Below are 18,630 nucleotides of genomic sequence, written 5' to 3'. Positions count from 1 at the left end.
GCTATCCCACAGTCTACAAGTATCTGGGGTAGGGAGATAGACAGGTTGATAGCTCATCTCGGGTCAGCCAGTAGGGCACTCCCTGGAAGAAGGTGGGCTATCTTGAGCTGACTACCACAACTGCACTGAGGTGAGAGCTCCTGAGACAAAAGAAACTTGTGGATAAGTCTGGAGTGGCCAATACACAGCATGATGGCACCTATATGAGAGGCCTGGAAAGACGTATGCCATGACGTGGTGGTCCTTTTAATTGTTCTCAGCTTGGTAAGGGTTGTGGTAGCCTGCCATTCCAAATCCCAGGTTTTCAAAATTTGGTGCTGCAATTGTAATCGAAGGTCTATGCATGGTATTCCGGGTTCATGTTTGTCTCCTGTGGTTGCTTCTTTAACTAATAGATCCTGGATGTCAGCAATCAAAACATTTCTGGGGTAGCACTGCAGCTTATGGAGTCGCTACAAACTAGGGAGACCTTTGTGGTGGAGTTTTGATGTACTGTGGCACCTGTGATATGGTGACCAGCTCTGCACTGTATATACACTTCTCACGCTCCCTTGCAAGCGAAAAAGCATAACCAACACTGTCACTGACTATGGATCTTTTCACACAGAGACAAGTCAAACTTGGGTGGAAATGGAGAACAGAATGTAACATGTTTTAGAATGGTGGGATCAGAATTTTTAATAGGACTGCATAAGATTTCCATCCGAATCATTGGAACGGGTACCCAGAGAGCTGTCAAAGTTTGGCCCACACAACAGAAGAGAGAATGGAACTGTTAAACTAGTAAATGAAATCCAGCTAGCTTTTTTGCTATCCTGAAGAAGACGACACTGTGCACACAACTGTTTCTAACTAATACAGTTTGCCATCATAGGATGGCGGTTAAAATTGCAGAGAGAACATTTCCACGCTTGAATTCCATCGCAACACACCTCAGTCCACCAACGGACCGGAAAACAGCATGTTAAAAATGAAGTACGAAGAATTGAACGTTCTACAACGGTAAGGATAATGTTGTTAAAGTATTCTACCTGGACATCACAACTGGGAAAAGTGGTTTATCGAATGTCACCAGGGAGGAGTAAAGCCACCAGCCAGCCTTAGAAAGCTGCCATTTGGGTTCGCACACAGGTGGGGGTAGGACTCAGCAAATGGATAGCAAATGGGAAATGGTCGCTTGAGTACATGGCAGAGAGAACAGACCACTCAAGACGACGGGCAAGCTGGGCAGTGCAGAATGAGAGATCCAAATGGGAATAGGTGTGAGTGGAGTCTGAAAGGAGTGTGGCTGCTTCAGTGCTAAGGCAGGTGAGGTTGAGTTGATTGAGGTCAGCCAAGCGGGCACTTCTCTGACAGGTTCTGCGTGAGCCCTAAAGTGGGTGGTGTGCATTAAAGTCACTGAGCAGAAAAAAGGGGTGAGTTAGCTGCCCAATAAGCTGGAGGAAGTCTGACCTGGTGACACCGAATGACGGAGGGATGTAAACAGTACAAATGGAAAAGGTGAACTGAGGAAGGAAAATGCGGATGGCAACAGTTTGCTGCCAGGTGTTCAGGGAGATGGTTTGACCATGAACGTCATCCCAGATCAGCAACACGACTCCGCCGTAAGATGGAATGCCATCCTATGAGGGTACGCCAAAGCAGACTGGAAAGAAATTCAAAAGGTCAAAGTGGTCGTGAGGAAGCATGCTGAGCATCTTCTTCAGGGGTCGGTCCTTCATCCCCTGGTAGTGGAGCAGTATCAGCAGCTGGGCTGCTCTGCCTCCCCTACTCTTCCATATGTGATCTTCTTGAGAATTCTTCAGTTGTGGCTAGTGTCGTCTGGGTTGCCCTTTTCAAGATTTTAGCGTCGTCGCTGGCTGAGACAGTCAGCAGTTGTGGGCCTTCTGCAAGACCCAGTCTTCCATACTCCCGGCACGGACGGCGCAGGGACCACCTTAGGTGGCCGTCTGAGCAGCAGTCGGCGCAGCTAGAGATGTCAGCAGTGCCTCCGAGACTCTCTGCAACGTCTCTGCCAGGTGTGGAACCTGGTTGAGCACCACAGACAGCAAGGCGATGACCGCAGCCAGGTCGGTGTTTTTCACACAGGGTGCTGCGCAACAGCTGGGTGCGGCGGGTGTGCGGGAAGCAGTCTGAGTGTTGCCGCCCCTTCCCTCCAGGAGGGTTTGCACGCTGCCCGTCTGGTGTCCCCTCTCGGGCACGTTTGGTGGTGCGAAAGTGCCTTCTTCTCGTAGCCTCGGATGGCTGGGCACTGGCGTTGCTTCCTGTGGCCGGCATCGTCTCATTGTTGGCCTGCTGCATCTTCCCCGGTGCATGCCAGCGGCTTGCCACGTTGGCGGGCTACTGTTGCAATGATGACATCACAGCCCCTGTAGCTTGCCGCGTGCTGACCGCCGCAGTTTGTGCACTTGGGTGTGCGCTTCTTCGAATATGGGCAGTGCGCATTGGCGTGGTTCTCCACGCATTTCATGCACACCTCCGGAAAGGAGCAGTGACGAGCCACATGCCCCATCCTTTGGCAGCGGAAACACTGCACCATGCCGTTCTTCTAATTTTGTTTCTTGGAGGCATAGAACAAGTGGACGCTGCGATTCCAATAGCAGCCTCAATTCCTCCTTGTTGGATCTAAGGCCACCAATGTTCTATTGGAGGAGAGTCAAGACAAGGAAAGAAAAGGAGGGAAAAAATGAAGGGGCGTCACCATGGCACTTGCCGAGTGCCACCCTTCGAAGACACACTGCTACAGAGCGCAGAGGCTGGAGGATCCTGCACCATGAGAACTACAGGGGCATTAACATTCTCCCTTTGTCAGTCTGTGGAGTCCAGGACGGAAAACTGGTTGGCAGTGCGAACTATTGATGGAGGCCGGCCGAGTGAGGGTATCGTGTGTCTACACTATTGAAGAGGATTTTCAAGTGGGTGAGGGAGAAGACCGTTTGCCTTTGATTTCTTGGCACCTTTGAAGTTTGCATATGATTCAGATATTTGTTGGCTGGAGGGATGTAAAAAATCTTTGCGGGAGTATTCCTTCAGTCCTTTATGGCCTGCTGGTTGTGTAGCAGGTGGTTTCGCTGTGTGAGGCAAAAATTTGGTGACTTTGAAGTCTCCAGTCAACAAAAATGGTGCAGGTAGCTGAACTATAATTTGCATCATTTCTGCCCTAGTAATGGCAGACGATGGAGTGTAAACAGTACAAATGGAAAATGTGAAAGTGGGAAGAGTAATTCGGACGGCAACTGCCTGCAGATCAGTGTGCAATGTGATGGGATAGTAGTAGATATCATCCCAAGCCAGCAACATAGCCTCTCCATGAGCCGGAATACCTGCCACAGGGGGTAGGTCAAAATGCACAGAGGTATAGTGTGCCAAGTCAATACAATCGCATGGGCGTAGCTTCGTTTCCTGGAGAGCTACTACGAGCGGACAGTGCAAGCGTAGCAGCAACTTCAAGTCCTCTCGGTTGGAGCGAATGCCGCGAATATTCCAATGAAGAAGTACCATCGTGAGAAGAAAAAGGAGAAGCAAGAAGGGGTCACCTCGAAGGCCACTGAGGGCCTGGCTTCGAGCGAGCACTGCTGCCGCTATCAATAGGCAGAGAGTCATCGTCCATTTTTTCAATAGGTTCGTTGACCACCATGTTAAGAGGGTGGTGAGGGGGAGCTTCCTCTGCCGGTAAATGGCCAGATATGCGGCTACCAGCGGCACAGCCAGGCGAAACGGATGATGGCCTGGGGCAGCAACCGCTGGGTGGCACAGGAGAAGAAACGCGCCGTGGCAGAGAAGAACTTTTCTTCCTATGAGCCTTCTTGGAAGGTCGTTTAGTAGAAGTACTGGTAGATGGCTGGGAGTTCGGGGTACGTAAGAAGTCTTCACGGTGTAAAGTCGAAAATGCATATCCTCCTATTACCATCTATTGTACTAAAATCTTTTTTTCTTAATTTTGTTACCTGAAGATATGACATTTCGGTGTCTTTATATATAGTAATTGTTTTACAATATATATATAATTGGTTTGTGTTGTAAATATTATCTGTATTTTTATGCTGGGCCTTGCCTAGGGAAAACTATGCTATCGAACAATTACGTCGATAGGTCGTGTGGAGAACCAAAGTGTTTAGGATCTTTGGTAGGGTTAACTCTGCTGCGTGGCATGGGCAGAGCAGGGTCTGGCTGGAGTAGGGCGGTGGAGCAAGTGTGTTGTGCGACGCTCCCGCGAGTTGCTGCGCTTTCGGGGTTTGGCAGCATGTAATTGCGCTCGACTTGCTATGATAGTTTCTGACACGGTGTCGCGGATGGGAAGCATTAGCTGGCGCACATCAAGAGCCCATTTTGCCTGGTGACAGTGTCTAGAAAAAGGCGCGCCAACATTCAGCTTCTGCAACAGCGACGGCCGACAATGAGTGACCGATGACTTCAAACCTTCAATCAACCAACAAGGAAGACTGGAAGCACGTAAAGTTTTAGAACTGTATGGCAGACCTCAGCTTTTAAAATTGTTCCATTTGCCTCACAAAATTACAGCAACTTAGCATGAACCTTTGTTGCTCATTGTCCCAATTGCATTACCAACCAGGGTCCCTTCCTTTTCCGAAATGAACCAGAGTGTCGTTGAAATTGAAACGTCAGCGTTAAAGTAATATCATTCCATTTCACTGCTTTAATTTCAAAGTTCAGTTAAGGTATTCATAGCTGGTTACAATATTTAGATTACACAAGCACAAATTAAGAGTGTGAGTTTTGTTACCATATTTTAGCTTACCTGTGACTGCAGCTCAGCTTGGAACGTACTAAATTTTACTATTGTTAATTGTTCAACAGCATTTAATTCAAGTTCAATGTTAAATCTCTCATTTCTAAATTGCGTAGATTCAAGTAGCTTTTGAAATGATTGTTGAGGTAGCCCAAGACTAACCTTATTTAATTGAATTTCACAGTGCTTCAGAAACAAAGTTCACTACTAATTTCAGTCACTAAATCAACTTTAAATTTTCCGGTTTTATTTATCCTTTTGCTAAATTAAGTCAGAGTGTAGCGAAATTTATTACTTCTGACAAACATTCAGTTTTCACACAACACGTGTCAACCTTCAGTTGCCACGCTTTTAGTGCTAATTATATGTACAATAACCTTTCTTTTTCAGTTACTGTAGTAGTTGTCCATAGGACTGGCGACCGTAATTTTGCCCAAATCTCAAATATCTAATTAACGTCAGTTAATTTGTTAATGTAACGATTGCACATTTACTTTCTTTATTAACTTTACCCCTTTTCAAAATTAATTTCCACCAGTTTCATTTGCATTTTTCCTTGCATTTAGATGTAACCCTTTCCTCCCTCTTTACCGACAGATTAACTTCGGTGACAACTTCCTTTCCCAAATTTCCATTAGGTACACACGGTTTAATTTTTATTATCATTAAGGTCAATAAGTGAGGGGGAGGTTACAACAGGACGGTTCCTTCTTGAACGCCCGTGCATCTGACTTTTGGGTCTTAGTCTTGGCAGAAGCTGATGAAAGTGCTTGTGTCTTAGGGGTGACAGGAAGAAGAGGAGACGTTGACCGGGCGATCTTAGCACTGGCCAAACGGACGACCGCAGTGCTAAAGGTCAGATCGCATGTCTGTGTCGATACTTCCCTGGTAGGCCGAGGAGAGGCGAGGACGGTACTGTATTTCCCCACTGGGAGCAGCGTGGGCTTCCTACTAGCAAAAAGCTTGTGAGCAGCTGAGGTGGACACTTTCTCTTTGACCCGAATTTCCTGTATACAGCGTTCATCCTTGTAGATGGGACAGTCGCGAGAGGACACTGCATTGTCACTGACAGTTCACGCAACGAGGAGACGGAGGTGGGCAGTCACCCTCATGGGCGTCCGTGCCACAAGTGACACATTTAGCCGCATTAGAACAAGACTGGCGGGTGTGGTTAGAACGCTGACACTGGTAGCACTGCGTAGGTGTCTGAACATAGGGGCGAACAGAAATAACCCCATAGCCCGCTTTGATGCGCGACGGCAGCTGAACACTATCAAAGGTCAAGAAAAGTGTCCGGGTCGGTACAAGGTCATTGTCGACCTTTTTCATGACCCTATGGACAGCCGTCACGCCCCGCTCAGCGAGGAAAGACTGAACCTCCTTGTCAGTCAATCCGTCAAGTGATCTAGTATATACCACACCACGCGACGAATTCAAAGTGCGGTGAGCCTCCACCTGGACAGGCAACGTGTACAGGAGTGTGGCCCAAAGGAGTTTTTGTGCCTGAAAGGCGCTCTCAGTTTCCAACACCAAGGTACCATTATGCATCCTGGTACAAGACTTGACAGGTCCAGCTATGGCACCTACACCTTCTGAATAACGAAAGGGTTGACAGACAAAAAATCCTTTCCGTCCTCAGATCTAGAAACTACAAGGAACTCTGGGGCAGGCGGTAATACTTTGTCACTGGTGGCTGGTCAAGTTTCCGTTTTTGGGCAGAAGTAGAGAGAAGAAGAAGAAGAAGAGAAATCCATTGCGGATGAATCCCCCACGATTGCCAGCGTCTCCGATGGCACGCTCCTTCCTTTAGGGGACCCTCTCAGAGGGCGCTCCCGCCTTAGGTGAATGTTTACACCTCAGGACACCCCTCCCGAGAAACGGACGGAGGGACCAATCAGCATGGTCGGAAGGTGTCAGCTCAGGCAAACACTCCTCCCTGGGCCTGGCCTTTACCAGGGGGTACGCATGGGCCCTACTTGTCTACCCAGGGCAGGGAATTATGCTTTACCCCATCACCAGCTACGCGTGCAAACGCGTGGGTTGGCCTTCAGGCACGCACAGGTAGGAAAGAAGAATATGAGAAAAAGGGAGAGAGGGAAAGAAAGGACAGACTGTCTCAAACGCCGAGGCGGAGACCATAGGGTGGACAAGAAGGCAAGGAGAAGAAGGCAATGTAAAAAGTAAGGAAGACAGTGAGAGAGGGAGAAGGACAAAGAAAGGAAACAAACAAAGGAGGAAGAAACCAGAATAAGCGAAAAACCAAAATGACCACAAATGTAAGTCGTTGAACCGTCCATCTCCGGATGCAGGTGCAAACTAACCCCTTGAGGGGAAGGGACTCCTTTTAGTCGCCTCTTACGACAGGCAGGAATACCTCAGGCCTATTCTTACCCTGGACCCGCAGGGGGGACTAAGTTGGAATCATTCACTTAAGGTGGCCAATATAATTGGCTGCCCCTCAGAATTCTAGATCTGACCATAAGCATGATATGGCAATGTACATATAAAGGTGCAAGTTTGAGACCCCTCAATGCCTTATTTTTTTAAATCCAATTTGGGGTGTCTACTGAAGTTATGTCTGATGGAACATTGAAGATAGTTTGCTTCACTGTCTAACCCACCAGTAATAGCAAATACTTCCAAAACCAATTCTGCCTTACAGCTCATGGCTGCGTTAAGATAAGAACATTTTACACAGGGTTTTCTCACCCAACAGTAGCCACTGGGTAACGGCCATATGAGACCCACTGTCTAACTGGGCAATGCAGTGCAGTGCAGCACTATCAGTGTTGTCAACTGTCATTTTCTTATTTGTAGTTTTAGTATTTACCTTGCAATTACACATTGGATTTCGCATGCTTGAAACTTGAGTACATTTTTCCAGAGTTGCAAAATAGGTGTAACCAGAAAAAGGTCTAACATTTGAGATACATTATTCGCTTTGGGTTTAAGACGATGGCGAAGGCAACAGAGGTAGCTTGGAATCTTTAATTCAAAGCAACAAAAACCAAACACATGACTATTACTGCAGTTTTGCTTGAACATCATTAGTTCACTCATTGTGTATGGCTTTGCAATATAGTTACTGGTGATGAGTGGTAATGCATTTATGTTAACTTCACAAGAAGAAATTAATGACTGAGTCCTAACAAAAGACATGCTCAAGTTACACGCAGCCTGGACACAATATTTTGCATCTGGTGGCTCAAAAAGGATGTTTTACACTACAAAATCCTCCCCAGGGGTGTGCCTATCACAGCTGGTATTTGTTGCAGACAACTAGGAAACTTTTTGATCACAATGTAAGAAAAACAACCTTCAAAACTGCATCACATGTTGCTACTATAAGGTAATGCACTCTGCTGATTTCACAAACAAAACTATCCACAAGTTTGTTTTAAAAGCCACCCCTCACATACTACTACTTCTGAACATATACCCTCAAATGTTTATCATTCTAGCTCCTTATCAAAAAAAATTGTCAAGAAAACACCTCTCTGGACTAAAATGCACTTCAGACCTGGTTTGACAACATCTTTAACTCAGATCACATGGAATTCTACAGGTGTCGAATTGGTAAATTAAATGAGCATTGTCAGACTGTTCTAGATAATGTAACAGAATTGTATGTTGATTAACTTCTCTCCAATGTAGAATAAAGGATTTATTATTAGATTATGCAATGTACTAATACAAATGAAATACCATTTACCTCAGAAACCATACACAAAGTCTATTGTAATAATATATATATATATATATATATATATATATATATATATATATATATATAATAGAGGGAAACATTCCACGTGGGAAAAATATATTTAAAAAGAAAGATGATGAGACTTACCAAACAAAAGCGCTGGCAGGTCGATAGACACACAAACAAACACAAACATACACACAAAATCTAGCTTTCGCAACCAACGGTTGCCTCGTCAGGAAAGAGGGAAGGAGAAGGAAAGACAAAAGGATATGGGTTTTAAGGGAGAGGGTAAGGAGTCATTCCAATCCCGGGAGCGGAAAGACTTACCTTAGGGGGAAAAAAGGACAGGTATACACTCGCACACACACACATATCCATCCACACATACAAGACACAAGCAGACATTTGTAAAGGCAAAGAGTTTGTTTGTGTGTATGTTTGTGTTTGTTTGTGTGTCTATCGACCTGTCAGCGCTTTTGTTTGGTAAGTCTCATCATCTTTCTTTTTAAATATATTTTTCCCACGTGGAATGTTTCCCTCTATTATATATATATATATATATATATATATATATATATATATATATATATAAAAACAAAGATGATGTGACTTACCAAATGAAAGTGCTGGCAGGTCGACAGACACACAAACATACACACAAAATTCTGTCGACCTGCCAGCACTTTCATTTGGTAAGTCACACATCTTTGTTTTTAGATATATTTTTCCTTCGTGGAATGTTTCCTTCTATTATAACCATATATATATATATATATATATATATAATAAAATATAAGGTATACGTAACACAAACAAGCTTATATTGGCACAAATTAGCAATATACAGGGTGTATCAAAACAAATAACCGATTTAAAAAAATCATAACTTACGTTATTTGAGATATGTCCATGAACAACATATTGACTCAGATGTTGAATGCTTCCACCATAGTTTCACAAGGAGTCCGCAGAAATCCGTTCGCCATGCAGCTCGACAGCTCAACATGCCCCCAATGTCCATCTGTCCATCTGGCACGTGTTATGTCGACATTTACACATGAAACCACACGAAATTCAGCTATTGCAAGCTCACCGTGAAGGCAACGAACAACGTGTGGAGCTCTATAATTTTGTCCTTGGCAAAATTGAGGATGACAGTTCTCTTCCACACTTAGTGTTTAGTGACGAGGCAACATTCCACCTAAATGGAAAATTGAACCTTGATAATGTGAGAATATGGGGTATGGGGCAACCACGTTAAGCTGTACAACATGAGAGGAACTCTCCAAAATTTAATGTGTTTTGTGCAGTTTCATGGGAAAGGTGTATGGTACATTTTTCTTTGCCAAGAACACTGTTACAGAAAACACATATCTTGATATGCTTGAAAGCTTTCATTTTCCACAGTTGGAGACCGATTCAAACGATTTCATTTACCAACAGGATGGGGCACTGCCGCACTGGCATCCAGAAGTGCAGGAATTTTTAAATAAAAGGATTACTTAATGATTGATCGGTCACACTGGGCCGAATGATTCAGCCTTACATTACTGGCTTCCAAGATCACCGGACCTGACTGTGTGATTATTTCTTCTGGGGATTATAAAAGACTGTTTATGTGCCTCCATGACGAACAACAATGAATGAACTGAGACATTACATAACAGCATCTGTGGAAGCTGTAACTCAAGACAAACTCGCTGCAGTGTGGGAATAATATGAATACTGCATTGACATATGCCGTGCACCTGAAGAGGGCATATTGAACAACCATGAAAAGGTAAGGATAAAACTGAGTTTCCCCATTCATAAAAAATCATTGTATATGTTCATTAGTTTCAGAAATACAGATGTGCCAAATCAGACTATTCTTTTAGATACACCCTGTGTTATTCACAATGGACTTGGAAACACACTGTTTACTTGCTGCCCCATGTCATGCTCAAGTAATATAGAAATGTGGCAATTCATAAATAAAATAAGACTTCCTTATTGATTTGTGATCTGGCTGCCCCTAGCTCTGTCACAAAACTGACAGAAATTTGGTCTTCGGTGAGACTGGAAACATAAGCAAAGCAGCCATCGCTTCACAGGTGACCACGTTACCTCAGAGCTAGTGAAGAGCTACAATATTTGTCTCTCTGTTATTGCCCCAGTTGTGGAAACAAAAGCTAAATCACAGCATAAAAGACAATATTAGTTGAAATTTCCACATCTAATGACTTTCCTGGGCTCGGAACCCTAGACTGATAAAACTTATTTCGCACCTTATGTACGAATCACTCAGGTTATTCAGCAACAATTACATGACTAGATCAAGTGAATTAAGCAGGATAATTCTGTGCCATCCAGCACGTACCTCATCATTCACAGAATTGCCAAACATTTCCTGCATTGTTGTCAGATTCAGTTACACTACTAGGACGAAGAATACCAGCCAATGTCTTACTCGAGTCAGTTGCGAGGTGACTACAGATTCTGTCTCGAAAATGCGACTGCCAAGGATCAGAATACTAAAATTATATGCCACTAAGTCTTATTTGCATTTCTGTAACTAGGTCTAAGGAATAGAGCTTAGTTACAAACAACACTCTGATGCATCGAATGCAAAATAACCATACACCAATAACTGTCAAACTTGTGTGTGTTTTTCTGTCTTAAGTGTACTGAAAACTAGGAAGCTCATCGCTAAATGTTATTCACATTTTTGGAGCATCTCCAGTGTTTATACTGCTAACATTATGAGTAGGCAATACATTTTTTATTATAATTATAAATTTAAAAAGTATTTTTCTTGAGGATTCAAATCAAACACCTTCCAGCCATCTAATTTCCAAACTGTTATTTTATTTTACTACCAGTTTCAGCAATTTACTATGCATTCTTCAGGCCCCTGACTGATGTGTAAGATGATTCCAAGCTTGACTCCAGTCAAAATAGGGGCTAGCATTCAAATACTCTTACCTGTAGATTTCTGCTTGATACAGCCACCACATCAACCATCATCTGACAACTGTAGTTGGTTTTATCTAATAGTTGGCAGATGATGGTTGAAGTGATCATTGTATCAAGCAGAAATCTGCAGGTACCAGTATTTGAATGCTGGCCCCTATTTTGACCAGAACCGAGGTTGGAATCTTCCTATACGGGTGTCAGTCAGGGGCCTGACGACGGTATAGTACATTGCTGGAACTGATAGCCAAATAAAATAACAGTTTGGAAATTAGACAGCTGAAAGGTGTTTGATTTGACATCCTGCAGCGAACAGCTTGCTGTCATTGGCACCATCCCCAAAAGAGAGGAATTAAGCAACTACAATAGAGCACTGACTGCAAAATGTGAATAGCCAGAGGGAGACTTCGTACGCTAAGATAAAGTACCAACAAAGAAAAGCTCCTGTGCAGGAAACAAGCTATTACTGAAAATATGGGCTCAAATGGCCACTGAAAATTAAATCTGTCACAGCTAGTGAGGCATCAAGAACGTAAACATTTTTCATTGGTGTAGCAGAGGTAAAGGTAAAAAGAAGCAGATTTCCCACAATGTAAATGACAAGACATTGTAATTTATTCTTAAAATGACCATCTTGCAGTAAAAAACATAATTTTCCAACTTACCGCCGCTTATTATGCACAGATTCTTGGTAATATTTCATTAAAGCTAGACATAAATATCTGGCAAACATAGCAGGATAATCCAGCTCTAGTCCTGGACGTCCACTGACTACCACTCAGTAACAAAACATTTTCTGCATTGCATTTTGCACACAACAGTTTTTTAAGACAATAGTAATAATTTGCGAACATTTTCTTTCTATCTGTGTAATATCACTAACAGCATCCTTTCCATAGTCACTGTTTTGTGATGCTGTTAATTCATGTCAAATACACGTGAATCAGCGTGTAGCACCTATTTAGTCAAGTAACTATCAGTCAGTATGTTTTAGAGCAGTGGAAGCAAGATTGCAATGGGCTTATTACTTAACTAACTGTAACATACGAAACATGTAGCGACTGCCGTTTCAGTTGTGTAGCACACAGTAACATTTGTTAAGGAATTATCTGCAGAATTAATGTAATGACAAGAATGGAGTCTTGTGTCTGCTTGGTGCTAATGAGACAAGTGCTTCATATATCAGATTGAGCAGACTGACGGGTGCCTCTCTTCAAATGTGAGGGGTTTTTGGATCCATTCTCTGCATTGAGGGAAACATGAGGTGATGTAGCAGGGCAGGTGTTCCTCATCATACATCAGTGTATAATGTATGCTTGCATGCGGAGCAGGATGAAGTAGGTAGAACTTAGAAGTACCGATGCCCCCACACTACCTTTACTTCAGTAGTCAGTGCTACATTAAGTGAATCACCACTAACATCATTCAAACCTTTTATTTACTTTTCTGATCTGTTCGTTCTATCTCGTGAGATTTTTTTTTTAATTTAAAAACACTTATCACTTATTTTAATTATCTGTTTCCTCCAATTTATGTTTTAGTTTATTATATTTATCTTTCTGATCTGTTCGTTCTATCCTGTGAGATTTTTTTTTTTTTTAAAGACAAAAAACACTAATCAGCTACTGAAGCATCTTTATCTTCTATGGGTTGCAGGGGTTACGACCCCTGGGGAGGTGGGCAGGTATTCATGCATGGCTGTCTTCACTTACACGTTGTAGCTACACAAGGCGTCTAAATTTGTTTATATTTAGTTTGCCCCCCACCCAAAACACCCCATTTCCCGCGCTTGTCCTGTTAGTGTCATTAGGCTTCTTGTGGAAAGTGTGTGTGTTTGTTTTTGTTTCCGCCATATTTGTGACGTCATGGGTCAAAACAGACGGGCCGAATCTGACGCTTCCGTATTTCCCTGATACTTTGCTAAGAAAAGCGAAAAGTGCCTCATGAATGAGAATTCCTATTTACAGCACATCTGAATCCGAGAACCAAAATAACTACACGAGTTTAACAAAACAGGGCTAAGGGCAGAGCCCCTACATGTTTTCTCAAGTTCTTGCAGTTTGATCTTAATTCCTAATAGCTGAAAGCACATGTTAGTGTTAATGAGACCTTTCAGAATATTTATATGGCATTATCAAAATTTAATTGGTTTAACACTATTACCTTAAGCAATACTCCAATTTGGATTGAATATGATTCTGAATGTAATATTAATCTGATGTTCAGTCCAACTCCTGACAACTTATGGGATAATGTCTGAACTGTTCTGACTGTGTTATCAGTCGCCTGAATTCTGGGAAGAGTTGTGGCGTAAGTCATTGCCAAACACAGATAAGAGCAAAAATCTTCACTGCTGTAAGGGGTACTCGCCTTTGCTGCATGTTCCACATACCGTAATTAGTAATACAAGGAAGTTCATTTTGCTGAAAGACCAGGTGTTCACAAGTCTTTAAATAAAAATCTTGTGAGCAGCAGAAATGCATGAACGGAAACAGCCTGAGACGTGGCACTGTACTGTCATAATATTGTGCACCCTCAAGCTGATACTGCCCAACCAGAGGTAGGGTGAAAGACATATTGCAGAGGACAGCTTTGGTGGGTGGCTATGTTGAAACATGCCATATTTGGCTTATCTGGCTTGAGGGTTTATTGGGTTGAGTTGGTTTGGTACACAGTTTTGAGTTGGGATGAGTTCAGCGGAGGGGTTTTTTCTAGGATGGTTGGTGTGGTGTGTTGTGATGTTTTTCTTGTTGGATGGGGAGGTGGGGTGTGGTGAGGTGTTTTCACGTAGGGCATTGTGTTCAGAAAATTATGGTGTGTTATTGTTTGGGTATTTGCAAAATGATTGAGAAAGTTAGTCACTGATTGATTTGACAGAAGATATAAAGAGCACACCAGGGCACAAAAATACAGCATACACCACTCCACATTCGAAGACTACCTTAAACAGAAACACCATAGACTAAGCAAAATAAATATATAGGAACATCATACAAACTAGTAAAGAAAGACATCCCCTGCCTCTTCAAGAAAATCTCACTCTGTCTTACTCTAAATTTCCCCTCCTTTCACTTCTTCAATGCTTGTTCCTCACCCCCTTTTCCTTCAACTCACGCTCCATTCCACTCATCTTTGCCACACCCCTCCCACCTCACCACCATTACGACTTTATGAGCTGGAAAGTAAGCCAAATTGTAAATATTTTACATTACAGACAACTGATGTCTTCTATTTAAATATAATAAACGCATTTGGAGACAAAAATACACACTTACTCATAGCTGGAAAAACAGATTTAAAATACCTTCAATAATTATAAAGCAACTGCAGACAGTATGCCCACACAAATGAAGAATTTTGCCATTTTTATCCTAACATATGTAAAGGAATCAGTCACTGTCACAATTATCAGTGAGTAGATTAGTGGCAATAACAAGTTTAGTAGATTAGCTACAGTTAAAATTTGTTAGCAAACTTCGCAGTAGTAGTCTGAAGCGGTTGCTTAAGCCTGTTAATGTAAAACTCATCACAAACCCTGAATACTCTCACTCCATGAACAGATTTACTGACCACTGCGTGTATGAAGGAAGGTATCCAAACAGCACCATTGCTATGAAGTGAACAGAGCTTTGTACTGTTAATCTATCCTGACCAGCGTTTCTGAAACCTTGACAATGAAGATAAGGGTTTATCCAAGATATATGCAAATGAAATGTAATTTCATAGAAGCTGAGTAGGACCGACATGAATGGACAGAATAAGCAATGGAAAGTCCTGGACATAGTAAAGGAAGTACCCTACAGGAGCCGAAAGAACCAGCAAGGCTTAAGTCGAACAAATGATTACAGAAAACTGCATATGATAGCACACAAAGGAAGAGGCAGGAATCACGGCTCACAGGCAAAAGACCAAGAGCTATCAGCTGAAAGAATACAGGAGAGTATTCATTAACTATTTTTTTATACAATACCGAAAAACGTGCTCTTCACTTTCCGACCTCCCCTATGTACCATACTTAACATGGGGTGGAGCAGCAGGTGTGTGTGTGTGTGGGGGGGGGGGGGGGGGGGGTGTCAAGAGGGTTTCAAAATAACTTTTAGATAATCTGTAAATGCAGGGAGCATATTTTAGGACAGATTGCTCTTACACAAAGGGTGTAAAAAAGTTAATTTTAACAGTAAATTAAACAACTATAGATTGTGCACGATGTAGGAATGTAAAATGAATTATTTATTTTGGATTTCTGTACGTATACACAAAATTGTGGAAAGAGTATTTTAAGATGCTGCTTTTTTGCACTTCCACTATTTTATGTAATTCAATATACGTGTTTATCTATGCTGCAATGTAAATATTGTATACAATGTCTCTGAGATGGCCAACATCACTACCGACAGTGGGAAGGTTGAAAAATTAATTTTTCAAAATTACTGTACTGTAAATATTTGTGCACGATATTAAATTGTGGCCTCTAGATATGCAAAAAGATAATGAGCAATGTAGGGTTAACGCACTCGACTCACAAGCAAAAGAAGTGGTCTTTAAATTCTGTGTACAGTGTTTGACACTCGGCTTCACTGCAATTTTCCTTGTAGTTACTTTGAACAGTATTCTTTTCTGATGGGCTTTACATAAAAAACTTTACCAGAAATGAAAACACATTTAGCATCAGCTGTTACTGTGCTCATAAATTAATCTTTTTTTTTTCACTGGAATTGAAGTCACTCAAAACTTTCTCAGTCCAGTTTTGTAACCTACCCTATTGGTCGTCAATAATACAACTGTAACCTACTCGTCACTCACCACATGGGAAAAAAACGCACTTTATTAAATCTTTGTTTGTGGCTACAACGGTTGGTAATGTCACTTTTTCAAAAACAAATTTTGCAGAGTTCAGGGAGAAGGGGAGCGGGGCGAGTAAACCAAACGGGAGTCCACAAACTGTAAATAACTAAATCACCAAGGGACTCCAATCTAATATTCCACAATTCGGCGATTCTGGCGTGATGCACCATTACACTGCCGTGTCAAAAGTGAAAGTCACTTATTACTAACATGCTGACCTGTCATCGTGATATGCAAGGGTTAATTTCTAACTTTACATAAACACTTTTATTCCACTGAAAGTACTTACTTCTTCGCCATATCTTGGGGCTCAAAGCCACGGCAGTCTATCAGCGATTCCGCCACGCACTTCGTCATTGCAGTGTCATCTGTATATTGTTTTATTGGAGCTGCAAAACAAATAAATTGTACAAGTTTTCTATGCGTTGTAAACTGCAAGGTAGATGTTTACATTCAACATAATCCCGGTACCTTTGAAAGGCGGGCCTTCAATTTTGTCAAAATATTGTTGAAGAACCGCTTTCGAAACACTGCTATCTCCCTCATATGGAGCACCCAGACAGTCTCCAAGAAGACTACCTAGCATACAACCGCGAAATTTCTGCGACAGTGTGCTGAGATCCATCTTTGTCATCACCTTCATTTGAAATAATCAGTGTGTTTATTTTACAACATGATAACTATCAGAGATCTTAACTGAGCAACGAGCTGATCATCAGCTCATTTCCATACTAAAATACGATATAATAGAAAAACCTTTATATATAAATCTTACGGGCAGAATTCGTTGCATGACTGCTTTTGCTCGAGTAAGGTAACAAGGACGCTAGCGTAAGGGTATGACACGACTTTTTTTTATTAGCACCTGTTACGTACTAGCAGTATTTGTGTAACATCTGTGGGGATGCTGTATAATTAGACCCTTGAAATGTGCAAGAAACCGTGTAATTGCACGTGAATTACATTGTACTAGGCGCTGAGCTGTATAATCTGCTGCCAGTTTTTAAATAATATCGTTACAGCCAAAGCCATAGAGGAATTACAATTTCCAACCCAATATTATTTTCAGCATTACATAATGAAAGAATAGCGTCCCAACACCCAAACTTAAAAGCCAGACAATAACAACCAAATGACCTTGGACATGAATTTCAATTTTTCAATGCGGCTGAACTCATTCTATGAAGACTATCATTCCTGTTGACTACCCGTAATATTTGCGAAGTGACTGAATCTTGAGAAATTGTTTCTTAAGAACTGCGAAAATTTTACTAGTCTAAAACTTGAGTTTGAAGTACGTTAGGACTATGTTTCCCTTGGCCGCGAACAGGTTATCTCTAGCTTTATATGTTGATAAGAGGGGCATGGCACAGTTGTTAAAGATGATGAAAGCCGTGCGAATTCACAAATTTGGCGGGCCAGAAGTTTTAAAAACTGAAACCATCCCTATTCCAAGCATAAAACATAACGAGGTGCTTATTCGTGTTAGGGCTGCAGGTATTAATCCCGCCGACACGTATATTAGAAGTGGCGGTTATGGACTCTTGCCAGAACTACCTGCAATTCTGGGGAAGGATGTAGCTGGAGAAGTAGAGGAAGTCGGCGAAACGGTGAAGAACTTTAAGGTATTACGCATTAGAGCCAATAATACAGCACTAATTATTTGGAGGTCCATGTTCCCACACGAGATTCTCACTCCCCATTTCTTTTCTCTTTTACTCTATCCTACTTTTTGTAAATTTCTTATTGAATGATTGCTAATTACAAGGAATGATAATCTCACAAAGTTTACATGACTTTTTTCGCACTTTTTATTTAGCACTAAAGCTAAGCCATCTTAATTTCCATATTTCTGCCCTTATGAAGTTACTTGTTCCATGGCAGTGCACTCTTTAGTAACCCCTACCTGGCCTGATTTTCCCTTTTCTCTCTTCATAGCCATCTTCCCTTTCCCATGACCTGCTCCATCCAATATTGTTTTCTGTATGGCAATACAGATTTTATTGAGACTAGATGTAAAGCTTTCTCAACAATTTATGTTCACCAGGTTGAGTGCAGTTCATTGCTTACTCACTGCTCTGTTTTATAATTTCATTCAAGATAAAACTACAATTTAGCCATTGTGATGTATAGTCTTCTAATGTGAGTTTGTTTTTTGCCTTATTAAATTTCATTTTTTTCCCTATTCAGTTGCAAAAAACTTTAGGGAATGTCTCTTACATAATACAGTGGAGGCTGATAGGCACACTGATTTTTAAATTTCTGTTTTGTCTCCTTGTATGTGAACTAAAACAATTACAGCATTGTTCCAGCTTTTAAAAATTGTTTCACTTCACGGACAGCCTGTAAATAATGTTGTAAGTTCCTTTTGTAC

The 18,630-nt window shown here is 41.9% G+C and overlaps 2 protein-coding genes across 4 annotated transcripts in view; one reads left to right on the top strand and one right to left on the bottom strand.

Moving 5' to 3' along the window:
• Window positions 1–17,194, bottom strand: part of LOC126188204 (ADP-ribosylhydrolase ARH3-like) — a 40,328-nt gene extending 23,134 nt beyond the window's left edge. The window contains exons 1-3 of one of the 2 annotated variants that reach the window (XM_049929754.1): window positions 17,032–17,194; window positions 16,728–16,893; window positions 16,546–16,645 (exon numbers count right to left, since the gene is read on the bottom strand). In XM_049929754.1, the coding sequence (XP_049785711.1) occupies window positions 16,546–16,645; window positions 16,728–16,893; window positions 17,032–17,049 (284 nt within the window). In that variant the 5' untranslated portion in view covers window positions 17,050–17,194. The remainder of the gene's footprint in view (window positions 1–16,545; window positions 16,646–16,727; window positions 16,894–17,031) is intronic. The other variant, XM_049929753.1, reaches the window with a different exon arrangement.
• Window positions 17,195–17,428: 234 nt separating this feature from the next.
• The window catches only part of LOC126188205 (quinone oxidoreductase-like), a 91,969-nt gene continuing 90,767 nt past the window's right edge, over window positions 17,429–18,630 (top strand). The window contains exon 1 of one of the 2 annotated variants that reach the window (XM_049929756.1): window positions 17,429–17,866. In XM_049929756.1, coding sequence (XP_049785713.1) covers window positions 17,564–17,866 — 303 coding nt within the window. In that variant the 5' untranslated portion in view covers window positions 17,429–17,563. Of the gene's footprint in view, window positions 17,882–18,630 lie in introns of both variants that reach the window. The other variant, XM_049929755.1, reaches the window with a different exon arrangement.

This window comes from Schistocerca cancellata, chromosome 5, assembly GCF_023864275.1.
Source record: "Schistocerca cancellata isolate TAMUIC-IGC-003103 chromosome 5, iqSchCanc2.1, whole genome shotgun sequence".
Taxonomy (NCBI): Eukaryota; Metazoa; Arthropoda; class Insecta; order Orthoptera; family Acrididae; genus Schistocerca; species Schistocerca cancellata.
This window is presented reverse-complemented; position numbering and strand designations above follow the sequence as displayed.